We start from the raw sequence: 27,044 nt of genomic DNA on the forward strand, positions 1-27,044 counted from the left end.
CAGCACTGCATACACCCTGCTATTTATTTGTAGCTGGATATTCTGGTTTTATGCTTTCAGACTGTCCTTTGTCTTTGGTTTTTGTTTTTGTTTTCTTTTTCCCTTTCGGTTTGTTTGTTGGATTGTCTGTGTGTTTGCGTGCCTTTGCTCCCTGTGTATTCGTCTGTTTCCTTTCCAGGGCTACCTCAAGAAACAAGCCAAAGTACACATGGTTGAGTCACAAATACCACTATGAGTAGGAAAATAAAATAACCAAAGTCCCAACAAGAGACACCAAGAGACACCATTAAAAGAACACTTCCCAGGAGTGCTTGAGTGGCTCAGTTGGTTAAGCCTCCGACTTCAGCTCAGGTCATGATCTCATGGTTCGTGGGTTCAAGCCCTGCAACGGGCTCTGTGCTGACAGCTCGGAGCCTGCTTTGGATTCTGTGTCTCTCTCTCTTCCCCTCCCCCATTCATGCTCTGTTTCTCTCTGTCTCAATAAGAATAATGATAATAATCATTTCTGATAATAAAGAACACTTCCTGAATGGACAGGCCCTGGACAGTCAATGAGCCTTCTTTTTTTTTTTTTTTAAATTTTTTTTTTATTTTTTTTTTTTTTTTTTGNTGACCTAAGCGAAAGTCGGACGCTTAACCGACTAAGCCACCCAGGCGCCCCTCAATGAGCCTTCTTTAATATAGCAGTACTTGCAGGTGCAGACCACATAATAAGCTTTTAAAATTAACAAGAGACAGAAAACTAACCAAAGTGATGAAACGGAAGAACACTCCTCTAAAGAAATTCCAGGAAGAAGTGACAGCTAAAGAACTGCTCAAAACAGATATAAGCAACAAAACTGAACAAGAATTTAGAACAATAGTCATAAAATTAATTGCTGGGCTTGAAAAAGGCATGGAAGACATCAGAGAAACTATTGCTACAAAGACTATGGAGCATAAAAATAGTTGTGATAAATTAAAAAATGCTATAAATGAGGTTCATAATAAAATGGAGGCGTCCAATGCACAACTGAAGAGGCAGAGAGGAGAATAGGTGAATTAGAAGACACAGTTACAGAAAAAGAGGAAGCCAAGAAAAAGAGATAAACTGATTCTGGAGCACCAAAGGAGAATTTGAGAACTGAGTGATACAATCAAACGGAACAATATTCATATCATAGGAATTCCAGAAGAGGAAGAGTAAGGGAAAGACACTGAAGGAGTACTTGAACGAATTACAGCTGAGAATTTCCCCAATCTGGGGAAGGAAACAGACACTGAAATCCAAGAGGCACGGAGAACTCCCCTCAGAGGTAACTTGAATCGATCTTCTGCATGACATATCACAGTGAAACTGGCAAAATATAAGGACAAAGAGAGAATTCTGAAAACAGCTAGGGATAAAAGAGCTGTAACATACAAAGGGAAACCTATCAGAGTGGTGACAGACCTATCTACTGAAACGTGGCAGGCCAGAAAGGAATGGCAGGAAATCGTCAATGTGATGAACAGAAAAAATATGCAGCCAAGAATCCTCTATCCAGCAAGCCTGCCATTCAGAAGAGAAGGAAAGATAAAGGTCTTCCCAAATAAACAAAAACCGAAAGAATTCATCACCACTAAACCAGCCTTACAAGAAATCCTAAGGGGGACTCTATAAGGGAAATGTTGCAAGGAACACAAGGTACCAGAGACACCACTACAAGCATGAATCCTATAAAGAAAACACAATGACTCTACACCCATATTTTTCAATAATAACACTGAATGTAAATGGATTATATGCTCCAATCAAAAGACACAGGGTAGCAGAAAGGATAAAAAAACAAAATCCATCTATTTGCTGTTTGCAAGAGACTCATTTTAGACTGGAGGACAGCTTCAGATTGAAAGTAAGGGAATGGAGAAATATCTATCATGCTACTTAAAGTCAAAAGAAAGCTGGAGTAGCCATACTTATATCAGAAAAACTGGACTTTAAAGTAAAGGCAGTAACAAGGGATGAAGAAGGGCATTATATAATAATTACAGGGTCTATCCATCAGGAAGAACTAACAATTATAAATGTCGCACCGAATACAGGAGCACCGAATACAGGAGCACCGAATACAGGTGCACCCAAATACATAAAACAATTAATCACAAACAGAAACGATCTTATGGATAAGAATGTGCTAATAGCGGGGACTTTAATACTCCACTTACAGCAATGGATAGATCAACTAGACAGAAAATCACTAAAGAGACAATGGACTTGAAAGACACATTGGACCAGATGGATTTGATAGATAGATTTAGAACTCTACATCCTGAGGCTATGGAATTCACTTTCTTCTCAAGTGTGCATGGCACATTCTCCAAGATAGATCACATACTGGGTCATAAAGCAGCCCTCAATAAATATAAAAGAACTGAGATCATACCATGCACACTTTCAGATCACAATGCTATGAAACTTGAAATCAATCACAGGAAGAAGTCATGAAAACCTCCAAAAATATGGAGGTTAAAGAACACCCTACTAAAGAACAAATGAACCAATCAGGCAATTAGAGAAGAAATTTTTAAAAATCTATGGAAACAAATGAAAATGAAAATACAACAGTCCAAACTCTTTGGGATGTGGCAAAGGCAGTTCTAAGAGGAAAGTACATTGCACTTCTCACCTATTTCAAGAAATTAGAAAAAGCATACCTAAAGGAACTAGAAGAAGAGCAACAAGAACACCCCAAACCCAGTAAAAGAAGAGAAATAATAAAAATCAGGGCAGAAATAACCAATATAGAATCCAAAAAAAAAAAAAAACCCAACTGAACAGATCAATGAAACTAAGAGTTGATTTTTTGAAAAAATAAATAAAATTGATAAACCTCTAGCAAGACTTCTCAAAAAGAAAAGAGAGTGCACCCAAGTAGACAAAACCAAGACAAAATCAAGAATGAAAATGGATTCATTACAACCAATACCTCAGAAATACAAGCAATTATCAGGGAATACTATGAAAAATTATATGCCAACAAACTGGACAACTTAGAAGAAATAGACAAATTACTGAACACACACACTATCAAAATTCAAATGGGAAGAGATAGAAAATCTGAATAGACCTATAACTAGTAATTGAATTGAATTGAATTGAATTGAAGAAATTGAATCAGTTATCAAAAATCTCCCAACAAATAAGAGCCCTGGGCCAGATGGCTTCCCTGAGGAATTCTACCAGACATTTAAATCATATTTAATACCCATCCTTCTCAAGCTATTCCAAAAAAATAGAAATTGAAGGAAAACGTCCAGATTCATTCTACGAAGCCAAAGTCACTTTGATTCCCAAGCCAGACAGAGACCCAGCAAAAAAAAGAGAACTACAGGCCAATATCCTNAATTGAATTGAATTGAATTGAATTGAAGAAATTGAATCAGTTATCAAAAATCTCCCAACAAATAAGAGCCCTGGGCCAGATGGCTTCCCTGAGGAATTCTACCAGACATTTAAATCATATTTAATACCCATCCTTCTCAAGCTATTCCAAAAAAATAGAAATTGAAGGAAAACGTCCAGATTCATTCTACGAAGCCAAAGTCACTTTGATTCCCAAGCCAGACAGAGACCCAGCAAAAAAAAGAGAACTACAGGCCAATATCCTTGATGAATACGGATGCAAAAATCCTCAACAAGATACTTGCAAATCGAATCCAACAGCACATAAAAAGAATTATCCACCATGATCAAGTGGGATTCATTACTGCGTTAGAAGGCTGGTTCAATATTTGCAAATCAATTAATGTGATACATCACGTTAACAAAAGAAAAGATAAAAACCATATGATCCTGTCGATAGATGCAGAAAAATCATTTGACAAAATACAGCATCCCTTCATAAGGACCCTTGAGAAAGATGGGATAGATGCAATTTACTTAAACATCATAAAGGCCAGCTATGAGAAGCCCTCAGCTAACATCATCCTCAATGGGGAAGAACTGAGAGCTTTCCCCCTGAGATCAGGAACACGACAGGGATGTCCACTCTCACCACTGTTGTTTAACAGTGAAGTCCTAGCATCAGCCATCAGACAACAATACGAAATAAAAGGCATCAGAATGAGCAAAGAAGTCAAACTTTCACTTTTCTCAGATGACATGATACTCTACATAGAAAACCTGACAGACTCCACCAGAAGCCTACTAGAACTGATTCATAAATTCAGCAAAGTTGAAGGGTACAAAGTCAACGTACAGAAACCAGTTTCATTTTTATACACCAATAGTGAAGCAACAGAAAGAGAAATCAAGAAGCTGATCCCATTCACAATTGCACANCGAAATAAAAGGCATCAGAATGAGCAAAGAAGTCAAACTTTCACTTTTCACTTTTCACTTTTCTCAGATGACATGATACTCTACATAGAAAACCTGACAGACTCCACCAGAAGCCTACTAGAACTGATTCATAAATTCAGCAAAGTTGAANCCAACGTGCAAGAGAATGAAACTAGATGACTTTCTCACACCATACACAAAAGTTAAACTCAAAATGGATAAAGGACCTGAACGTGAGACAGGAAACCATCAAAACCGTAGAGGAGAAAGCAGGCAACAACTTCCTTAACCTCAACCACAGCAATTTCTTTCTTGACACATCCCCAAAGGCAGGGGAATCAAGAGCAAAAATGAACTATTGGGACTTCATCAAGATTAAAAGCTTCTGCACAGCAAAGGAAACAATCAATAAAACTAATAGGCAGCTGACAGAATGGGAAAAGATAGTTGCAAATGACATTTCAGATAAAGGGCTAGTATTCAAAATCTGTAAGGAACTCACCAAGCTCCACACCTGAAAAACAAGTAATCCAGTGAAGAAATGGGCAGAAGACATGAACAGACACTTCCCCAAAGAGAACATCCAGATGGCCAACAGACACATGAAATGATGCTCAGCGTCCCTCATCATCAGGGAAATACAAATCAAAATCACACTGAGATACCATCTCACACCAGTCAGAGTGGCTAAAATGAACAAATCGGGAGACTATAGATGCTGGCGAGGATGTGGAGACACAGGCACCCTCCTACACTGTTGGTGGGAATGTAAACTGATGCAGCCCCTCTGGAGAACAGTGTGGAGGTTCCCCAAAAAATTAACAATAGAACTCTCCTATAACCCAGCAATAGCACTGCTAGGAATTCACCTAAAGGATACAGGAGTGTGGATACACAGGGGCACATGTACCCCAATGTTCATAGCGGCACTTTCAGTAGTAGCCAAATCATGGAAAGAGCCTAAGTGTCCATCAACTGATGAATGTGTCAAGAAGATGTGGTATACTTCTACAATGGAATACTACATGACAATGAGAAAGAATGAAATCTGGCCATGTGTAGCAACATGGATGGAACTTGATGGTGTTATGCTGAGCGAAATAAGTCAGGCAGAGAAGAATAGATACCATATGTTTGCACGTATACGTGGATTATGAGGAACTTAACAGAGGACCATGGGGGAGAAGAAGGGGAAAAACAGTGGGGGAAAGGGAGGGAGGCACGTGGATTACGAGGAACTTAACAGAGGACCATGGGGGAGGAGAAGGGGAAAAACAGTGGGGGAAAGGGAGGGAGGCAAACNCACTAAAAGAACAGGCAGAAGATACACACAAATTTAGCACACAGTAAGAATAAACTAGAAAAGGATAAAGTATTCAACCAGAGGTAGCAGTACATTTGGGGAAAACTAATTTAGCTCTCTCACTAAATGCCAAAATAAATCTGAAGTATTAAAAAAATAATAATTCTTTAAATGTAGAAATTAAACCACAAAATTATGAAAAAATAAACATTTATCTTGTCTTGATATGGGAAATTCTTTTCTGAATATGATGCCAAAGGCAGATACTATAAAGAAAACTGACATGATTTAAAACACAATGTTCTTGAGACGCCTGGGTGGCTCAGTCAGTTGAGCATCCGACTTCGGCTCAGGTCATGATCTCATAGTTCATGGGTTTGAACCCCGTGTCGAACTGGAGCCTGCTTTGGATTCTGTGTCTCCCTCCCTCTGCCCCTTCCCCGCTTGCATTCTCTCTCTCAAAAACAATTATTAAAATATAAAAATAAAAAACTACTCTTTTAGAGCAATTTTAGGCTCAGAGAGAAATTGAGTATGAGGCACAGAGATCTATATGTCCTGCCCTCCCTCCTCATATTGTTAAAACCAATAAATCTACATTGAGAGATGAATCATCCAAAGCCCATAGTTCACTTTAGGGCTCACTCTTGGTGTGCAAATGTATGATGATACGTGTCCACCAGTGTAGTATCACGCAGAGTAGTATCACTGTCCTAAATATCCTCTGTACTTCACCTATTCACCCTTTTCAGTTACTGACTCTTTACAGTGGAATCATCTAGCATGTGGTGTGAAGATCCAGGTCATTGAAGTCACACTGTGTGGAGCCTTCCAGCTTGGCTTCTTCCACTTTGTGAGAAGCAGTGGGGACTCCTCCATGTGGTCACAGCTTGATGGCTCACGTAGCAACACCAAATAATACTCTATTCTCTGGAAGGACTGCAGCTCATCCATCACCATCAGTGTCCATCACTGAGAGACACTGGTTGCTTCCAGATTTTGGCAATTATGAGTAAAGACATCGAGGTGCAGGTTTTCATGTGCACATAGTTTTCATCTCTTTTCAGTAAATGGCGAGGAATACACTGCTGGCTCTTACAGTAGGCGTGTGTTTAGTACTGTAAGAAGCTGCCGAACTCTCCCAGCGTGGCACCACCGCCTTGGATCCTTGCTGGGAGGGAAGCAGATCTCCTGTTGCTCCACACCCTCAGCGGCACTTGGCGGTGTCAGCGATCTGGAGTTTCGCTGTTCTAATATGTATGTAGCGGAGTCCTTGTTCTAATCTGCATTTCTCTGATGACAAATAATGTGGAACACCTTCTCATATGCTTATTTTTCACCTGTATCCTTTCTCTGTTGATGTGTCAGTTAAGGTCTTTGACTCATGGTTTAATTGGGTTATGTTTTCTTACTGTTGAGTTTTAAGAGTTTTTTGTGTATTTTAGAGAACAGTCCTTTAGAACCTATATCTTTTGCAAATATTTCCTCCCAGTCTGTGGCTTGACTTCACTCTCATAACTTTGCATTTTTCAAAGAAGTTTTCTATTTTTATTTATTTATTTTGCAAGAGGGAGAGGGAGAACAAGCAGGGGAAGGGCAGAGAGAGAAGGAGAGAGAGAATCCCAAGCAGAATCCATGCTGTCAGCACAGAGCTCAAGGCAGGACTCAAACTCAAGAACCAGGAGATCGTGACCTGAGATTAAACCAAGAGTCAGATGCTTAGCCAACTGAGCTACCCAGGCACCCCAAGAAGTCTTCTGTTTATTAATAAAGTCCAGCTTATCAGTTCTTTCATGGACCATGCCTTCGGTGTTCTGTCTAGTCACTGCCATACTTAAGGTCATCTAGGTTTTTTCTTATATCTCTTTAATTTTGCATTTTACAAATAGGCCTATGATCCATTTTGAGTTAATTCTGTAACAGATGTAAAGTCTGGGTCTAAATTCTTTTTTTGTGTGTGCATATGGACATCCAGTTGTGCCAGCACCATTTACTGAGTACCATCTTTGCTCTACTGTCTTGCTCTTGCTCCTTTGTCAAAGATTAGTCAACTATACAGTAAAATCTTGAATTGTGAGTAACTTGTTCTGCAAACATTCCACATTTCTAATAAATTTTCTAATTTTAACATTTCTAATAATTTTTACCTTGATAAACGAGCGATGTCTTGCAATATAAGTAGTACATGACACCAAACATCACATGATCACAGCTGAGCCAGTGGTTTTTGAAATCTGCTTTGGCAAGTGCTTTGGATTACAAGCATGCTTCTAGAATGAACTATGCTCTCAAACCAAGGTTTTAGTGTATTTATGGGAATCCATTTCTGGGCTCTCTACTCTGTTCTATTTGACTCTTCTATCAGTACCAAACTATCATGATTATTATAGCCTTATAGTGAGTCATAATGTCAGATAGTGTCAGTCCTCCAACTTCGTGCTCCTTCAGTATGGTATTGGCTACTCTGGGTCTTCTGTCTCTCCATAAAAACTTTGGAATTAGTTTGTTACTATCCACAAAATAGGTCCTGGGATTTTGATTGGAATTACATCAAAACTATAGATCAAGCTGGGAAAAGCTGACATCTTGACAATACTGAGTCTTCCCATCCATGAACATGGAATAGCTCTCCATTTCTTTAGTTCTCTTTTGATCTTTCTCATTAGAGTTTTGTAGTTTTCCTCATATAGATACTGTATGTATTTTGTAAGTTTTATACCTAAGTATTTCATTTGGGGAGGTGCTAATGTAAATAGTATTGTTTTCAACTTCAACTTGTTCACTGCAGGCATCTAGGAAAGTGACTGACCTTTTAAAATTAACCCTGTCGTGTAACCTTCCTATAATCACTTATTAGTTACAGATTTCTGTGAAATCTTTTTGATTTTCTACATAGATGATCATGTCATCTGCAAAGGAAGTTTTAGTTCTTCCTTCCCAAACAGTATACTTTTTGTTTCCTTTTCTTGTCTTATTGCATTAGCCAGTATTCCCAGTACAATGTTGAAAAGGGAATATTTTTGCTTTGCTCCTGATCCTAACGGAAAAGCTTCAAGCTTGTTACCACAAAATATAAGGTGAGTTACAGGTTTTTTGGTAAAGATGCTCTGTCAAGTTGAAGAAGTTATCTTCTCTTTCTAGTTTATTGAGAATTTTCATCATGAATGGGTGCTATATTTTCTCATATGCTTTTCCTGCATTATATGAGCATGTAACTTTTCTTAGCCTATTGATGTGATGGATTGCATTAACTTTCAAGTGTTGAACTAGCCTTACATACCTGGGATAAATCACACCTGGTGTACAATTCTTTCTATGTTGGATTTTTACATTTGTGTTCATGAGAGATATTTGTAGCTTTCTTGTACTGTCTGGTTTTGGAATTAAAGTAACACTGGTCTCATAGAATAAGTTAGAAACTATTTTATCCTCTGCATTCCTCTGAAAAAGACTGTAGAAAGTTTATATAATTTATTTCTTAAATGTTTGGTATACTTCACCAGTGAACCCAGGTAGGACAGGTTTTTAATTACTCAAAAAAAATCTTCCTCATACTAGAAACACTGTTAACCAAGTGAAAAACAATGATTTAAGATTTATATTTTCATGACAGAACAAATGGTTATGGTATTTTATAGTTGTATAATCCAGTAAGAAAAAAGAAAAGAGAAAACTCCATCAGAAAAATGGGAAAGAACATCAAAGGGTCATAAAAATGAGAAACACAAATGACTAATAAGCTTAAGAAAAATACCCATTATAAGTAATAAGTAAAAATTAAGACCAGTTAATCTGAGATTTCAGTTATCATTAAGCAACAGCCAGTATAAAATAGGATATATGTAAAAAGCACTCTAATAGAAATTAGCATAACTTTGTCTAAAGATAGATTCTGCAATGCAAATAGAAGACCATAAAAAGGTATATTGTGCTGATTGTTAATCCTAAGGAAAAAATTACAACAGTGCAGGGGTGCTGGAGTCACTCAGTCAGTTAAGTAGCTGACTTCAGCTCAGGGCATGAGCTCACCTTTCACAGGTTTGAGCCCTGCATCAGGTTCTGTGCTGACAGCTCAGAGCCTGGAGCCTGCTTTACATTCTCTGTCTCCCTCTCTCTCTGTCCCTCCCCTGATCACGCTCTCTCTCACAAAAATAAATTTAAAAATTAAAAAATAAACAGTGCATATATTTTTATTTAAAAATATTTCTATTATAAAGTGTTCATAAAGACTAGTAGAAGCAACTGAAATAACAATTCCCATAGAGTACAGGCTGGAGCTACAAGACACATAGGATTAAATCTAACCAAAAAACCATACAATATTTTTATGGAAAAATTATAAAGGACACTGAAAAACATTCAAGAAGACTTAAATAGACAATCATGTTGGGAAGATTCAAATCACAAAATATTAGCTCTTCCCATCTTCTAGGCAATTTCTACCAAAATCCAAATAGGGTTTGAATCTAAAATGTATACAGAAGAGCAAATGGCTGAAAACAGAGAAGACACTCCTAGGAAAGGAGAAAACTTATTTCAAAGCTAATACAGTGTGGGATTAGCACACAGGCAAAGGTATCAGCAGGCCAGGGTAACAGGAAAGAGAAGACACGTATATGGAAACATATGATAAATGACAGAAACTATGCCTGGGCAATGGCTACTCATATAGAAATAAATGAAAATGGGCCCTAATCTACACTACACACAGATGGTATGACTCAGGATCATAAACTTAATTTCAAACACTAACAAAATAGAGGATTAATAAATTCTATTACACTGAAATTAAGAATTATTGATAATAAAAATTATCATAAGGGAATATAACTATCAAGCCATCTAATAGGAAAGATAATTGCAATATAAATATGAATAATTCCTACAAAATAATAGAAAAATCTATTTAGCAGATAAATGGGCAAAAGACATAGAAGAAAAAATATGAGTCTCCAATAACATATTTTTAAAAATACATAATTAAGCATGGAGGAGGGCACTTGTGGGGATGAGCACTGGGTATTATATGGAAACCAACTTGATGGTAAACTACTTAAAAATACATAATTAGACTACTACTAAAAGAAATATAAATTGAAATTTAAAATGTAAACATTTTCCCTTGTTACCAAATCTACCTATTTTTTCTGAAATACGTAAAATATATACATATACAGTGCTATTTAATAAAAATGCTGATTTTGCCAAATAGGAAAATAATCTACTGTATAAAGTTAAATCCCAAGAAAATATTGGGGCGGGGGCGGGGGGAGACAGTTCTCCATGTCACAAAATGATTGGCACCTGGGTGGCTCAGTCAGTTAGGCACCTGACTCTTAATCTGGGCTCAGGTCATGATTTCATGGTTTGTGAGATTAAGCCCTGCATCAGGCCCTGCGCTGATAGCGTGGATCCTGCTTAAGACTCTTGCTCTCCTTCTTTCTCTCTCTGTCCCTCTTCCACTCACATGCACTCTCTCTCCCTTTCAAAATAAATAAACATTCAAAAAAAAGATTTCCTAATGTAAGTTTTTCTAGGATTCTGTGAAGATTTTCATACTTGGCTTGTGTCATTTTTAAGTTATTAACAAAATTTTTTTTGTTATTTTCTGTTTTCTGTAGAACAGTAAAGAGTCAGAGACAGACAACAGTGAGGATGGAAGGGAATAACTGCTACTTTAGACTGGGCGGCCTTCCCACATCGTTCCTGTGTGAAAGTTGCAAACGGTATCACTCGACACTCGTCCCTGTCTACCAGGACTCATCACTTCGCTACTTGTCTCTCTTGGTGTAGAATAGAAGCTCTGAGAGGTGAGGGAATTTGTTCTGCCCGCTGGTGTGTTTCAGTGCCGAGCTCAGTAACAAGTAAATGTGAAGTCCTCAGTGATGCATTAATGGATGAACCAATTGAGAGAAGTGTCATTATAGCTTTCTACAGTGGGAAGGATGTGTATGCGTGTGTGGTGTGCATCAAATTGTGAATAATCATACATCACATTTTTAAACAAATCACATTTTTAAATAAATCACGCTTTTAATTACAAAACTTATCATTCATTTTACATTAAAAATCTATGCTTATATTTTTCAAAGACCATTTTACCTCATTAATATCTGCTTCCGTTTTCACTTCTGACTTAAAAACAGTAGTGGCACATAAGTTTGGATTACCAACAAATTCTTCACCATCATTTGCTATCTTTCCAGTGAAAGCAAAGATATTCTTGTATGTTCTAGAGTAGGAAATAAGAAAAAAAAAAAGTTTTTCTAAACTTTTGTATCTTAATATCCAGAACACATAAACAATTAGACAGTTCTCCAAAGAAGATACACAGTCAATTAAAAAACACACTTAGCATCACTAATCATTAGGGAAATACAAATCAGGGCCAGAATGAGATATAACATCACACCAAACAGGATGGCTACTATTTTCTACAAGAGGAAAATAGTAAGGGTTGGTGAGGACTGGAATCCTGGTGCTTTCTGCTGGGAATCAAAATAGGGCCATTACTGGGGCATCTGGGTGGCTTAGTCGGATAAGCAACCAACTTCGGCTCAGGGCATGATCTTGAGGTCGGTGGGTTTGAGCCCCACATCGGGCTCTGCACTGATTGCTCAGAGCCTGGAGCGTGCTTTGGGTTCTGTGTCTCCCTCTCTGCTCCTCCCCTGCTCATGCTGTCTCTGTCTCTCAAAAATAAATAAACATTAAAAAAAATAAAATAAAATAGGGCAGTTACTGTGGAAATTATCAGGGAAATTCCCCGAAAAGTTACATGTGGAATTACCATGTGATCCAGCAACTCTACCTCAGGGCATATAAACAGAAGAACTGAAAACATTCATGATTCAAACAGATATTTACACATCAATGTTTGTAGCAACATCATTCGCAATAGCCAAAAGGTGAAAATGACCCAAATGTCTATGAATAGATGAACAAATAAAATGTAGTATACGCATACAATGGATTGTTATCTAGCCTTAAAAAAGAAATTCTCATACATGCTACAACATGGATGAGGCTTGAAACATTATGCTCAGTGAAACAAGCCAGAAACAATGGAAAAATATTGTATGACTCTGCCAAATGAGGTACCGAGAATAGGGGCAAATTCATAAACAGAAAGTCTCTGCGATGACAGCATGGAACCTGCGTGGAATTCTCCCCCTCCCTCTCTGCCCTTCCCCTGCTCGTGTGCACGCATGTGTGTGTGCTCTTTCTCTCCCTCCATCTGTCTCTAAAAATAAGCTTTTAAGAAGTGAAGGATTTTTATCGAAAAGTAAAGATTTACAAATATAAACTAACAGGGAAATAGAATTTAAATAATTATTATTAGAAAGACGGAGGATTCGTAAACACACCGCAAAGCATAAGAAACACTAAAACAAGGAGGTGAAGGAGGCATTGGGAATTAAGAGCCATTTGACTGAATCAAGAAAAACAGGAAAATAGTGAGAAAAGAGAAAAAAAAGCAAAGTAAAATAAGTAACAAGCATAAATAAAATGCGAGGATTAAAAACAAAGCATACCAGTTACTAAATCTAAGTAGGTTCAATTTCCTAATTAAAAGACAGTAACTATCAGACTGAGTTAAAAAGCAACATCAAACCATAATAAGATAAGATCAGTATCTCAATTTAAGGTGAAAAAGGCAGGAAATAAAAACGATTAGGAGTTTATGGCAGCAAGAGAATGGCACAGAACATTTTAAAAAATCTTTCCACATCCCCTCATAAAAATCAGAGAAATAGATAATCTGAATAGGACTACATCTTTAAAGAAATTGAACAAATAATTGTTAAGTTTTCAAAATAGAATGCCCTGGGCCCAGACAGGTTTCCTTGTGAAGTCTGTCAAAAATATTTAGGGAAGAAATTATACCAATTCATTCTATAAGCCCAGAATTTTCCTGGAACCAAAACCAAAGACATCATAAGAAAACTACAGACTCATATCCTTTATGAATAGAGGCACAGAAATGCTTAAGAAAATATTAGCAAACTCAATCTAGCTGCCTATACAAAGGATTATATATCATAACTGAGTGGAAACTATCCCAGGAATGCAAGGTTGGTTCAAAATGTACAAAAATGTACATATGCAAGTTGTACAAAAATGCATATATGTAACATAACATAGTATACCATATTAGTAGCATAAAGTAAAAAACACAGGATCAACTGACACAGAAAAACAGCATTTAACAAAATGCAACACTTCATGTAAAAACATTAAACTAACACTATAAGGGAACTTCCTCAACCTGATAAAAAGCACTTGCAAAAAACCTACAGCTAACATACTTAAAGATAAAAAAAAAAAGAGAGAGACTTAAAGTTTCCCTCTGAGACAAGGAATAAAACAGGAATGTTCACTCTTGCCACTTCTTTNCATTGTTTCTCACTGCCATGTAGTATTCCATGGTATAGATAAACCACATCTTCTTGATCCTCATCTGTTGATGGACACTTAGGCTCTTTCCATGTTTTAGCTATTGTGGAGTCACTCTTGCCACTTTTAATAACACTGTACTGAAAATTCTAGCCAGGGCAATCAGACAGCAAAAAGTAATGAAAGATATCAGACTGGGAAAAAAAGAAGTAAAACTATCTCTATTTACAGGTGTTATGATCCTGTACAGAAAATCCTAAGGAGTGAAAACACACACACACACACACACACACACACACACACACACACCATTAGTACTAATAAATCACTTCGACAAGGTTGCTGGATACAAGATCAATTACAAAAATCAGCTATATTCAATAAACTAGCAATTAATCCAAAATAAAACTTAAAAATAAATCTGTTTATAATAGCATAAAAAAGAATGAAATACTTCAAAATAAACATAACAAAAGAAGTGAGACACATACACTGAAAACTATAAAAGACTACTGAAAGAAATTAGACTACCCATATAAATGGAAAGAGAATCCCACATTCATGGACTGGAAAACTTTATACTGTTAAAATAAAAATGCTCCCCACATTTATCTACAGATTCAACACAATCCTCATATAAATTCTAGCTGTTTTGTTTTTAATAAAAATTGGCAATCTTATTCTACAATTCATAGAAAACGCAAGGGACCCAGAATAGTCAAAACAATGTTGAAAAGGAACAATATTAAAAAAATTCACACTTTCCAATTTCAAAACCTACTACAAAGCAACAGTAGTCAAGACTGTGGTACTGACATAAGGATCGATCTAGAGATCAACTGAACACAATTTAGAGTCCAGATATAACTCCACACGTCTATCATCAACTGATGGTCAAGAGGGCGCCAAATACAAAATGGGTCAAAGATCTAAATGCAGGAGCTAAAATTAAAAATCTTAGAAGAAAACAAAGGTATAATTCTTTGTGACCTTGGATTAGGAAATGATTTCTTATATATGACAGTTAAAGTATAATCAAAGAAAAAATAAATTGGCCTTTTACAAAATTAAGCACTTTTTTATTCCAAAGGATACTATCAAGAAAGTGAAAAGATGATGTATATAGAATGAAAGTTAAGTTTTTGCAAGTAATCTATTATTTGGAAATAATAAGGCTCTTGTATCAAAAATGTATTTAAAAAATTCTTTATAACTTAACAATAAAAAGACAATACAATTTTTTTAATGTTTAATTTTGAGAGAGAGAGAGAGCATGCGTGGGGGACAGGCAGAGAGCGAGGGAGAAACAGAATCCGAAGCAGGCTTCAGGCTCTGAACTGTCAGCACAGAGCTCGATATAGGGCTCAAACCTGCAAACTGTGAGATCATTCCCTGAGCTGAAGTTAGATGCTTAACTGACTGAGCCACCCAGGGCCCTCAAGACAACACAATTTAAAAATGGACAGGGGCACCTGGGTGGCTCAGTCAGTTAAGCATCTGACTCTTGATTTCAGCTCAGGTCATGATCTCACAGTTTGCGAGTCCAAGCCTCACATCAGGCTCTCCACTGTGAGCACAGAGCCTACTTTGGATCCTCTGTCCCTTCTCTCTGCCCCTCCTCCAAAAGCACTCTCTCAAAAATAAACAAACATTAAAAAATAAAATAAAAATGGAGAAAGGACATGAATAGACACTTTGTCCGAGAAGATACACAAATAGCCAATACTCATAACAAAGGATGCACAATATTAGTCATTATGGAAATACACACCAATACTGTTAAGGAAGTCGATGGAAACAGATTCAGTAATGGTGGCACCACCAGTCTAGCAGGCATTTACTCTAATTATTCTCAAACAACCTTATGATATAGGTATTATTGTTATCTCTAGTTTATAGATGAAGAAACTGAGGTTTAAAGAATGTATATAACCTCTGTTAGCTCACTAGCTAACCTAAGTCACACAATATGTCAGAGGTAAAACAGGAATTAACCAAGGTGGTATGATTCCTAAAATTCATGTACTTGAACCACTACACAAATATTTTTCCTATAATATTACAAAAAAAGTATACAAGGCATGTTGTATTTTTAAAATAAGCTATGAAACAGTACAATAGAAAAAATACATAGAAGAAGTCTAGAAGAAATTGTACCAAAACAAGACATTGTATTTAAGTGATGGAACTAGGGTAATTTTTGTTTTCCATATTTTCTATTATATGATGAATTAAATTATATTAAAATATATTAAAACATAAAAATTATGCTCAGGCGCCTGGGTGGCTCAGTTGATTAAGTGTCTGACTTTGGTTCAGGTCATGATCTCACAATTCATGAGTCTGAGCCCCCACATTGGGCTGTCTGCTGCCAGCACAGAGCTTGCTTTGGATCCTTTGTCCACCTCCCCTGCTTGTGCTCGATCTCTCTCTCAAAAATAAACATTAAAATAATAATAATAAAATAGATAAGTTCCAAATTAAAAACTTGTCCTAAACACACAAACATGCACATACACTTATACTTGTAGTTTTATGAGAAATAAAATTATAATGTGCTATTACTAAATAATGCTTTTATATGGGTTCAAGTCCTGACACTGACTCAAATCACTTCCATGGCCTTAGACAAATGATTTAATAAGCTCTGATGAATTCCACAATACATCAGAGAAATAATATATTTAAGATTCTTCAAAATTTTATGAATTGATAAAGTTTTCACTCTCCAGTTATGATACTAAAACTCTGGTTTGACTTGAAATAATACTGCTAGGTTTTGACAGTATGAACATAAACTATTCTTCAGTCTCAATTCATATTCCATGGTTCACAAAGTACAGCGATAGATTCAGTTGCAGAAAACAAGAAAACTGACTTAACAGTAGTATTTAAATAGAAGGTGAAAACATTTTGTTATATTATTGTTAATCTGAATTTCAAATTTTACTGGGCATCATATACTTCAAATGGTAACCTAACCTGTGCAGAATTTGGGAAGGAAGGGAAATTTTCTTAAATTTCATGGACAGCATCAAGGAAGGTATTATCAGATACAAAGTTCAAAAAATTGCAAAAACTGAGCACTTATGATTTACTACAAGGAGAATTTTCAAATTCTAGCTTAAATTATTGGATATCTTTCTGTAAGTTGCAACATATCATATTGTGATCATAAATTCTTTTTACAAGTCAAAAAAGTATCATTTACTTGATGAGATTTTCATTCTTTTTTTCCCTTGTAAATGGCATTCTAGCAGAATTATTAAATAATTCCAAAAGTAGTGTGACTGCAGTGTTCATCAGCTGACGGACAAGTTCCTGAAATATGTAGTCAACCAGACTCAGAAACCTCAAAATTGTTTCTAATAAACGTCGATATTCAGGCAGCTTGAAATGTGTTGTGTCATCTTCAGAGAGTTTCGACTCAAAGTATTCATCAATTTCTTTCTTTTCTGCCACCTACAATTCAATAAACAATGGAGAAGTGACAGTTTTTGATGTTAATATAGTACGATTTCTAATGTATAGTATTTCCATTAGTCTGAATAACATTGCAACTAAACGTTATTAGGAAGATTTTCAAAAGAAACCTTTATGTTTGCACTGTATATGAAGAGCAGACCTAGAGCGGCCTGTGAAGTTCAGGGTCTCCCTCATAAGCAGACGAGTTTATGGAACACAAACAGGAAGTACATACTGACACTGACCTACGTTTCCTGCACAGAGGGCCCTCCTCAAGGACACGAAGAGCTGCCAATGGGAGAGAGTCGAATCTAAATAAAAAGGGTCCTTGGCAAATGGCAAAAGCACAGTGAGACCCTCCTCCAGGGGATCAGCGTGGGTGTGTGCCAGGTGGGACCTTAGAATGTGGAGTTTTGACACCCAGTCACGTGCCCGAGGTAACGTGCAGGAGCACCGGGCCTCCTGGCAGCCACACAGCTCGGACACAGGGTGAAGGCAGGGATCTGACAGAAGCTGGGGACACAAGAGGGGTGATCGTGTGCTTTTCTGTGAGGGCTTCCTGAAAAGTGGCGGGTGCGAACTCCCCACTCTGGGGACAAGGGTGTGGTGACACCATTTTGCCACTGCCACAAACCCCAGCCCAACAGCACTGATGGACTTCAGCAAGCAGGAGCCACTTACACCAAGCCTCACCCGTGCCCTGCAGGTGTGTCTTTCCTAGGGCAAGTCTGCTAGCTGGGCTTGAAAAAAGGTCTAGAAGACACCAGAGAATCCCTTACTGCAGAGTTAAAAGAACTAACAACCAGTCAGGCCAAAATTAAAAATGCTATAACAGAGACGCAAGCCCAACTTGAATGCAATGCCAATGAGGATGGACATAGCAAGGGGATGAATTGGTGACATAGAAGGTAAAATTATGGAAAATAATGAAGTTGAAAAGAAGAGGGAAAGAAAGGCACCGGATCACAAATACAGATTTAGGGAAAAAGCATAACAACACGTGAATCATAAGAGTCCCAAAAGAAGGAAGAGAAAAAGAGGCAGAGGGTTTATTTGAGCAAACTATAGCTGAGAACTTCCACAATCCAGGGAAGAAAACAGACACTTAAGTCCAAGAAGCACAGAGAACTCCCATCAAATTTAACTAAAGCTGGCCATGGCCAAGATATCATAGTCAAATTCGCAAAACTAAAGCTGGCCATGGCCAAGATATCATAGTCAAATTCGCAAAACAGACAAGGCAAGAATTCTGAAAGCAGCAATGGAAAAAAGCCCTTACGCTACAAGGGAAGACAGATCAGGTTCGCAGCAGACCTATCCACAGACACTTGGCGGGCCAGAAGGGAGTGGCAGGAAATCTTCAATGTGCTGAAGAGGAAAATACGCAGTCAAGAATTCTTTATCCAACAAGGCTGTCATTCAAAATAGGAGAGATAGTTTCCCAAACAAAACCTAAAGGAGTCTATGACCACTAAACGAGCCCTGCAAGAAATATTAAAGGGGGCTCTTTGAGTTGGAAAAAAGACCAAAGGTGACAAAGAGTAGAAAGGAACAGAGAGTATCACCAGAAACACCAACTTTACAGCACTAAATTCATATCTATCAATAATCACTCTGAATGTAAATGGACTAAATGCTCCAATCAAATGACATGGGCATCAGAATGGATTAAAAAACAAGACCCATCTATATGCTGCTTACAGGAGACTCATTTTAGATCTAAAGATACCTGCAGATAGAAATTGAGGGGATGTAGAACAATCTGTTAGGCTAATGGAAGTCAAAAGAAAGCTGGAGTAGCCATACTTTTATCAGACAAACTAGATTTTAAACCAAAGACTGTAAGAAAGATGGAGAAGGCCATTATATCATAATTAAGAGGTCTATCCATCCAGAAGGTCTAACAATTACAAACATTTATGCCCCAACTTGCAAGCTCCCAAATACATAAGTCAATTAATCACAAGCATAAAGAAACTCATTGATAATAATACCATAATAGTAGGGGACTTCAACACCCCACTTAGGCAATGGGAAGATCATCTAAACAGAAGATCAACAAGGAAACAGTGGCTTTGAATGACACACAGGACTGGATGGCCTTAACGGATATATTCAGAATACTTCCTCCTAAAGCAGCATAATACACATTCTTTTTGAGTGCACATGGAACATTTTCCAGAGGAGATCAAATACTAGGTCACAAATGAGGCCTCAATGGTACAAAAAGACTGAGATCATACTGTGCATATTTTCACACCACAAACACTATGAAACTTGGAAGTCGACCACAAGAAAAAATGTGAATAGACCACAAATCCTTAAAGGACATCCTAATAAAGGCCGAACTGGTTAACCAAGAAGTTAAAGAACTAAAGTACACAAAAGCAAATGAGTATGAAAACACAACAGTCCAAAACCTTTGGGATGCAGCAAAGGCAGTCCTAAGAAGGAAGTACACTGCAATCCAGGCCTTCCTCAGGAAGGAAGAAAGGGGGCGCCTGGGTGGCTCAGTCAGTTAGGCGTCTGATGTTGACTCAGGTCATGATCTCACGGTTTGTGAATTCAAGCCCCGCGTCAGGCTCCGTGCTATTAGCACACGGATCTTCTGTCTCCCTCTCTCTGCCCCTACCTCGCTTGCTCGCATTCACTTTCTCTCTCTCTCAAAAAATAAACATTAAAAAAAAAAAAGAAAGAATACACAACCTAACCTTACACCTCGAAGGAGCTAGAAAAAGGACAAATAAAGCCTGAGGCCATCAGAAGAAGGGAAATAATAAAGACAAGCAGAAATAAATGATGTAGAAACAAACAAACAAAAAAACAGATCAACAAAACTAAGAGCTGATTCTTCAAAAGAATTAATAAAATTGATAAATCTCCAGCCATATTTATCAAAAAGAAAAGAGAAAGGACCCAAATAATACAATAAATGAAAGAGGACAGATCACAACCAACACCACAGAAATATAAACAATTAGAAGAGAATATTATTAAAAATTACATGCCAACAGGGGGCGCCTGGATGGCTCAGTCGGTTAAGCATTACACTAGATCTCAGCTCATGCCATGATCTCACGGTTTGTGAGTTCAAGCCCCACATATGTTCAGCTCTGTGCTGACAGCACAGGGTCTGCTTGGAAATCTCTGTCCCTACCCAACTTGTGCTTTCTCTCTCTCAAAAGAATAGGAAACTTAAAAATTTTTTAAAAATATATATGCCAACAAACTGGGCAATCTGGAAGAAAAGGGAAAATTCCTAGAAACAAACTACCAAAAATGAAACAGGAAGAAATAGAAAATTTGAACAGACCCATAATAAGCAAAGAAATTGAATTAATAATCAAAAATCTCCCAACAAACAAGAGTCCAGGGCCAGATGGCTTCTCAGGGGAATTCTACCAGATATTTATTTATTTATTTATTTATTTATTGTTTTTTTGTTTTTTTTTAATTTATTTCTAGGAGAGAGAGAGAGACAGCGTGAGCAGGGGAGGGTCAGAGAGAGAGGGAGTCACAGACTGAAACAGGCTCCAGGCTCTGAGCTGGCAGTCAGCACAGAGCCCGACGCGGGGCTCGAACCCACAAACCGCGAGATCATGACCTAAGCGAAAGTCGGACGCTTAACCGACTAAGCCACCCAGGCGCCCCTCTACCAGATATTTAAAGAAGAGTTAATACCCATTCTTCTCGAACTGTTCCAAAAAACAGAAATGCAAGGAAAACTTCCAAACTCATTTTACAAGGCCAACATTGCCTTGATTCCAAAAACAAAGACCCCACTAAAAAGGAGAATGAACAGATGAATATCCCTGATGAACATGGATGCAAAAATTCTCAACAAGATACTAGCAAATCTAATTCGACAGTATATTAAAAATTATTATTCATCATGATCAAGTGGGATTCATTCCTGGGCTACAGGGTTGGTTCAATGTTTGCATATCAGTCAACCTGATATACCACATTAATAAAAGAAATAAGAACCTTACAATCCTCTCAATAGATGCAGAAAAACATTTGACAAAATACAGCATCTTTTGTTGATAAAAACTCTCAACAAAGTAGGTATAGATGATGGAACACACCTCAACATCATAAAGGTCATAGATGGAAGACCCACAGCTATTATCATCCTCAACGGAGGAAACAGAGCTTTTCCTCTACTGTGAAGAATACGACAGTGACGCCCACTATCACCATTACTATTAACATAGTACTGGAATTCTCAGCCTCAGAAATCAGACAACAAAAGAAATAAAAGGCTTCCAAATCATCAAGGAAGAAGTCAAACTTTCACTATTTGCAAACAACATGATACTCTACGTAGAAAACTTGAAGGACTCCATGAAAAAATTGCTAGAATACATGAATTCAGCCAAGTTGCAGGATACAAACTCAATGTTCAGCAATCTGTTGCACTTCTACACACCAGTCATGAAGCAGCAGAGAAATTCAGAAAACAGTCCCATTGACAATTGCACCAAAACCCACAAAATACTCAGGAATAAACCTAACTAAAGAGGTAAAAGATCTGTACCCTGAAAACTATAGAACACTTATGAAAGAAATTGAAGAGGTCACAAAAAAATGGTGAAACATTCCATGTTCATGGATTGGAAGAATAAACATTGTTAAAATGTCTGTACTACCCAAACCAATCTCTACCTTTAATGCAATCACTATCACAATACCAACAGCATTGTTCACAGAGCTAGAACAATCTGAAAACTTGTATGGAACCAGAAAAGACCCCAAATGGCCAGAGTAATGTTGAAAAGAAAACCAGAGCAGGAGGCATCACAAACCCACACTTTGAGCTGTATTACAAAGCTGTGATCACCAAGACAGTATGGTACTGTCACAAAAACAGATGCATAGATCAACGGAACGAAACAGAAAACCCAGAAATAAACCCACAACGACATGGTCAACTAATCTTCAACAAAGCAGGAAATAATATCCAGTGTTTTACAGTCTCTTCAACAAATGGTGCTGGGAAAACTGGATGGTGACATGCATTAGAATAAACCTGGACCACTTTCTTACACCATATACAAAAATAAACTCAAAATGGATGAAAGACCTAAATGTGAGATGTAAGGCAGGAAACCATCAAAACCCTAGAGGAGAACACAGGCAGCAACCTCTCTGATCTTGGCTGTAGCAACTTTTTTCTTTAGAGAGAGAAAGAGAGCATGCAGGAGTGAGTGGGGGAAGGGAGGGAGGACAGGGGAGAGTGGGGGGCGGAGAGAGAGAAAGAGAGAGAGAGAATCTTAAGCAGGCTCCACACTGAGCGCAGAGCCCAATGCAGGGCTCAATCCTGTGACCCTGGGATCACGACCTGAGTCAAAATCAAGAATCAGATGCTTGAACAACTGAGCCACCCAGGCACCCTGAGCAACCTGTTACTAGACTCATTTCTGGAGGCAAGAAAACCAAAGCAGAAATGGACTACTGGGACTTCATCAAGATAAACAGCTTCTGCACAGCAAAGAAAACAACAAAACTAAAAGACAACCTATGGAATTGGTGAAGATATTTGCAAATGACATATTGGATAAAGAGTTAGTACCCTAACTCTATAAAGACCTTCTCAAACTCAATACCCAAAAATAAATAATCCAGTCCAGAAATGCACAGAAGACATGAACAGACATCTCTCCAAAGAAGACATCCAGATGGCTGACACATGAAATGATGCTCAACATCACTCATAATACAAACCCACACTGAGATACCACCTCACACCTGTCCGTACTGCTAAAATCAACAACACAAGAAACAACAGGTGTTGGCGAGGATGTGGAGAAAGGGGGACCCTCTGCACTGCTGGTGGGAATGCAAACTGGTGCAGCCACTGTGGGAAACAGTGTAGAGGTTCCTCAGAACTTAAAAATAGAACTACCCTACAACCAATCAATTGCACTACCAGGTATTTACCCAAAGGATACAAAAATTATCTACAGCAGCCAAACTATGGAAAGAGCCCAATGTCCAGTAACTGATGAATGGATAAAGATGTGGTATATGTATATAATGGAATATTACTCAGCCATCAAAAAGAATGAAATCTTGCCATTTGCAATGATGTGGATAGAGCTAGAGTGTATTATGCCAAGCAGAGTAAGCCAGTCAGAGAAAGACAATCATATGATCTCACTCATTTGTGGAATTTAAGAAACAAAACAGATGGGGGCGCCTGGGTGGCTCAGTTGTTTAAGCGTCTGACTTTGGCTCACGTCAGGATCTCACAATTCATGGTTTGGGCCCCATAATGGGTTCTGTGCTGACAGCTCAGAGCCTGGAGCCTGCTTGGGATTCTGTGTCTCCCTCTCTCTCTGACCCTCTCCCACTCACGTTCTGTCTCTCTCTCTCTCAAATATAAATAATAAACATTAAAATAAACTTTAAAAAAGCAGATGAACACAGGAGAAGAAAGAATGGGGGGGCAAACCATAAGAGACTTAACCACAGAGAATAAACAGGGTGCGTGGAGAGAGGTGGGGGGGATGGGCATTAAGGAGGGCACTGGTGTGATGAGCGCTGGTGTTGTATGTAAGGAGGAATCACTACATTCTACACCTGCAACCAATTTTTAATACATATGTTAACTAACTAGAATTAAATAAAAACTTGAAATAAAAAAAAATTTTTAACTTCATTTATAAGTTACATAAACCAAACCAACTAGTTTCCGCAGGGATGGCACTGCACAGTCCCTCGGCCAAGTGCACTTGTGCCTGACGCCTCCACGCATCGTCACTCCCTGGCCGGGAAGGCGCTGTAAAATAACCCTGTCCAGTGAGTCACAGCATCTCAGGGAAGAGTGTTCTGAGGCCTTTATTACGGAGTCCTTTTCATAAAGTCCTCAGTGAAGTTTTGTCCCATGTGGTTATGCTTCCCCTTGAGCAGGGAGTTTTCGTCTTATAAACACTGAACCTTGTAACAAACTGTATTTCCCTGTACAGCTCAGCTCGGGTTAGATTTTAAGTGTCTTCAAGGTAAACATCCATATGTGTGCATTTTCTCTCTCTCTCTCTCTCTCTCTCACACACACACACACACACACACACACACACACACACACACACTTGCAGAGGCTTCCCCCACTATCCAAAGGTACAGGTGCTATGAAACCTTCCACCAAGCAACACAGCACAAAGAAAGCAGCAGCAGTTACCATGAATTTAGACAAATGTTTTGAGTGTTCCCACACCCCAAAAATAACCTGCCAGGCTCTTCTGATACCGTAGGCACATCTTGCTGACGTCTGCACAAAACTAACTGATGCTCAGAGATGCTGCCTGCACCCGTGCCTTGGGGGTGCCGCAGGGATGCCTCATGGGGTTAGCACGTGGGGGGTGCAGTGGGGGTGCCGCGGGTGCCAAAGGGGGTGCCGTGTGTGGGGTGTTGCAACGGGGATGCGGCATGGGGATAACACGTGGGGGGTGTGGCGGGGGGTGCCGCAGGAGGTCTGGGGAAGGAGCTGGGCAGGTTCTTTGTGCTTCTTGCCTTTTTTCATAAAAGCAACATCGTCTCTGGATTTCAGTGAACAAACCATCTATGAACACGCACCTGCTGTAAAGCCAAATGGGATAAACAAACTGTCATGCAGCGGGGGCTCCTGCACCGCGCACACCTGCGCCCACATGGCCCTTGGAAAGGGTCCTGCGCCGCCACCATGCAGCAGAAGCTGCGAGGCTAAGGGGCCACCTCTGTCCCTCCACCGCCCATCTACAGGGTTGCAGCTGGGAGCCACTGCCTTAGGCAATACATCACACATTGGTAGAGAAGATAGAATTAAAGAATTACCTTCAAAAATGTACTTTTCATTTTGCAAATAGCCTTCTCTCTCAAATCCTCAAGCTGTCTCACTGCCCGGGTAGCCTGCTGGGACTGCTCTTCACAAAACTCGTCTAGAGAATATGTTCGAGAACTATCCAGCTACTCACACAAGACAGGAGACGTTGAATGTTGGAGTCAAAGTTCAATTAAAAAAAAAAAAGACATGAAATATTCTGGCCACCTTCTCACGTCCTAAAGAGTATATTTTATACTTTCCTTCATATATGTCACGCTTTATATGCCAGATGCTTTCCACATTCTTAGAATCCACACACAATTAAACTACACCTTTTTCTAATTTTTTTTTAATGTTTTACTTATTTCTGAGAGAGAGAGAGAAAGAGCAGGGGAGGGTGAGAGACAGGGAGACACAGAATCTGAAGACAGGCTCCAAACTCAGCTGTCAGCACAAAGCCCGACGCGGGGCTCAAACCCACGAACCGCGAGATCATGACCTGAGCCGAAGTCGGACGCTCAACTGCCTGAGCCAGGTGGGTGCCCCAAACTATATCTTAATAAAACACAGAAAAATACATTATCATCTTAATTGTAACGAAAATTAAGCCTAAGCAGAACTGAGGAGTTGAGGTATACCAAAGTATCTGTGAGCTGAGGAGAACCACCAAACCCAGGAATTGCTTTTACCTCTGAAATCTCAGTTACGTGTAACATTTACAGATATGAGCACTAAATGTCAGATAAAGAGGCTAAAATTAAATCATCCAAACGAGGTGAAGTTTAAGCTGCACTACGCGGAATGCAGCATGGGGGAATCCCATCGGCTGCGCTCCTGAGCCCACAGCACACAAACAGCTCGCCCACTCCTCCGTGTCCTTCCTCTCTCCAGTACTTTCCTGTATTTCCCATGTTGTGTTAATTCTCTCACCAAAATGCATTTTCATCAACAAATACACAGATGCCTTTATCCCTAGTTATAATATTTGTACGTGAGTCTTCCCAATAAAAAATGTGAAAAGTGCTGCTTGAGCCTTACAATCTTGGATTAGCTCCGTGTTCCCCCTCTCCTGGTTACAATTCTGCATTAATCCGTGGTCTCTCTCTCCTGGTCCTGTATCTGGTTACCAGGTCCGGATCTTTCCAGTAAAGTGTCTCTCAGAGTGCCCCTTCCTGAGCTCACTGCCAACCGCTAAGTCACTCTTGCTCACACCTGCGTTACCCCAGCGCTCTAACCATCTCTTTATAACTCCTTGCTTTCTGTTTCCCTGATCAACTAACATCACATTAATCTTCCTAAAGTTACATGTTTAGAAACTTTCAGTAATTAAGAATAATTCTCAAAGTTTACTCTTTGAGAAGAAGAACTGTGTAGGCAGCCTGTGAAACGTGCAGATTATGAGGCTGCCCACTCCCCTGTCCCCCGAGTGGGGCACATTCACATTTTCATTATGTATTCAAGATACTGCACCCCCAAAACACAATTATTCTTGAACCCAAATTCGCAACTCTCCAACTGGTTCTGCGGCTTTGGATGAACCGGTCTCCCTAGGTCTGATGAACACAGCCACGGAGGCCCTTTCCCGTCCTGTGNGCCCCCTCCTTGGTACCCACACCCCAGCGGTCCTCAGGCACATGCAGGCCGCCTTCTGACTCCTCACCCCCGTCTCAGTTGTCCTGGCTACGAATCACTGCCATTCCTCCCTCTGTGCAAACTCCTGTTCTGGGAACTTTCCCCACCCCCCCTCCAGGGGCACCCCCACCCTCACGGCAGGT

The 27,044-nt window shown here is 38.9% G+C and overlaps 1 protein-coding gene across 1 annotated transcript in view; it reads right to left on the bottom strand.

The window, feature by feature from the left end:
* The window catches only part of DNAH14 (dynein axonemal heavy chain 14), a 293,744-nt gene that overhangs the window by 235,593 nt on the left and 31,107 nt on the right, over positions 1 to 27,044 (bottom strand). The window contains exons 9-11 of the mRNA XM_077779923.1: positions 25,281 to 25,412; positions 17,212 to 17,462; positions 11,709 to 11,838 (exon numbers count right to left, since the gene is read on the bottom strand). Of these exons, the coding sequence (XP_077636049.1) occupies positions 11,709 to 11,838; positions 17,212 to 17,462; positions 25,281 to 25,412 (513 nt within the window). The remainder of the gene's footprint in view (positions 1 to 11,708; positions 11,839 to 17,211; positions 17,463 to 25,280; positions 25,413 to 27,044) is intronic.

This window comes from Crocuta crocuta, unplaced genomic scaffold (genome assembly GCF_008692635.1).
Source record: "Crocuta crocuta isolate KB4526 unplaced genomic scaffold, BGI_CrCroc_1.0 scaffold322, whole genome shotgun sequence".
In the NCBI taxonomy this organism is placed as follows: Eukaryota; Metazoa; Chordata; class Mammalia; order Carnivora; family Hyaenidae; genus Crocuta; species Crocuta crocuta.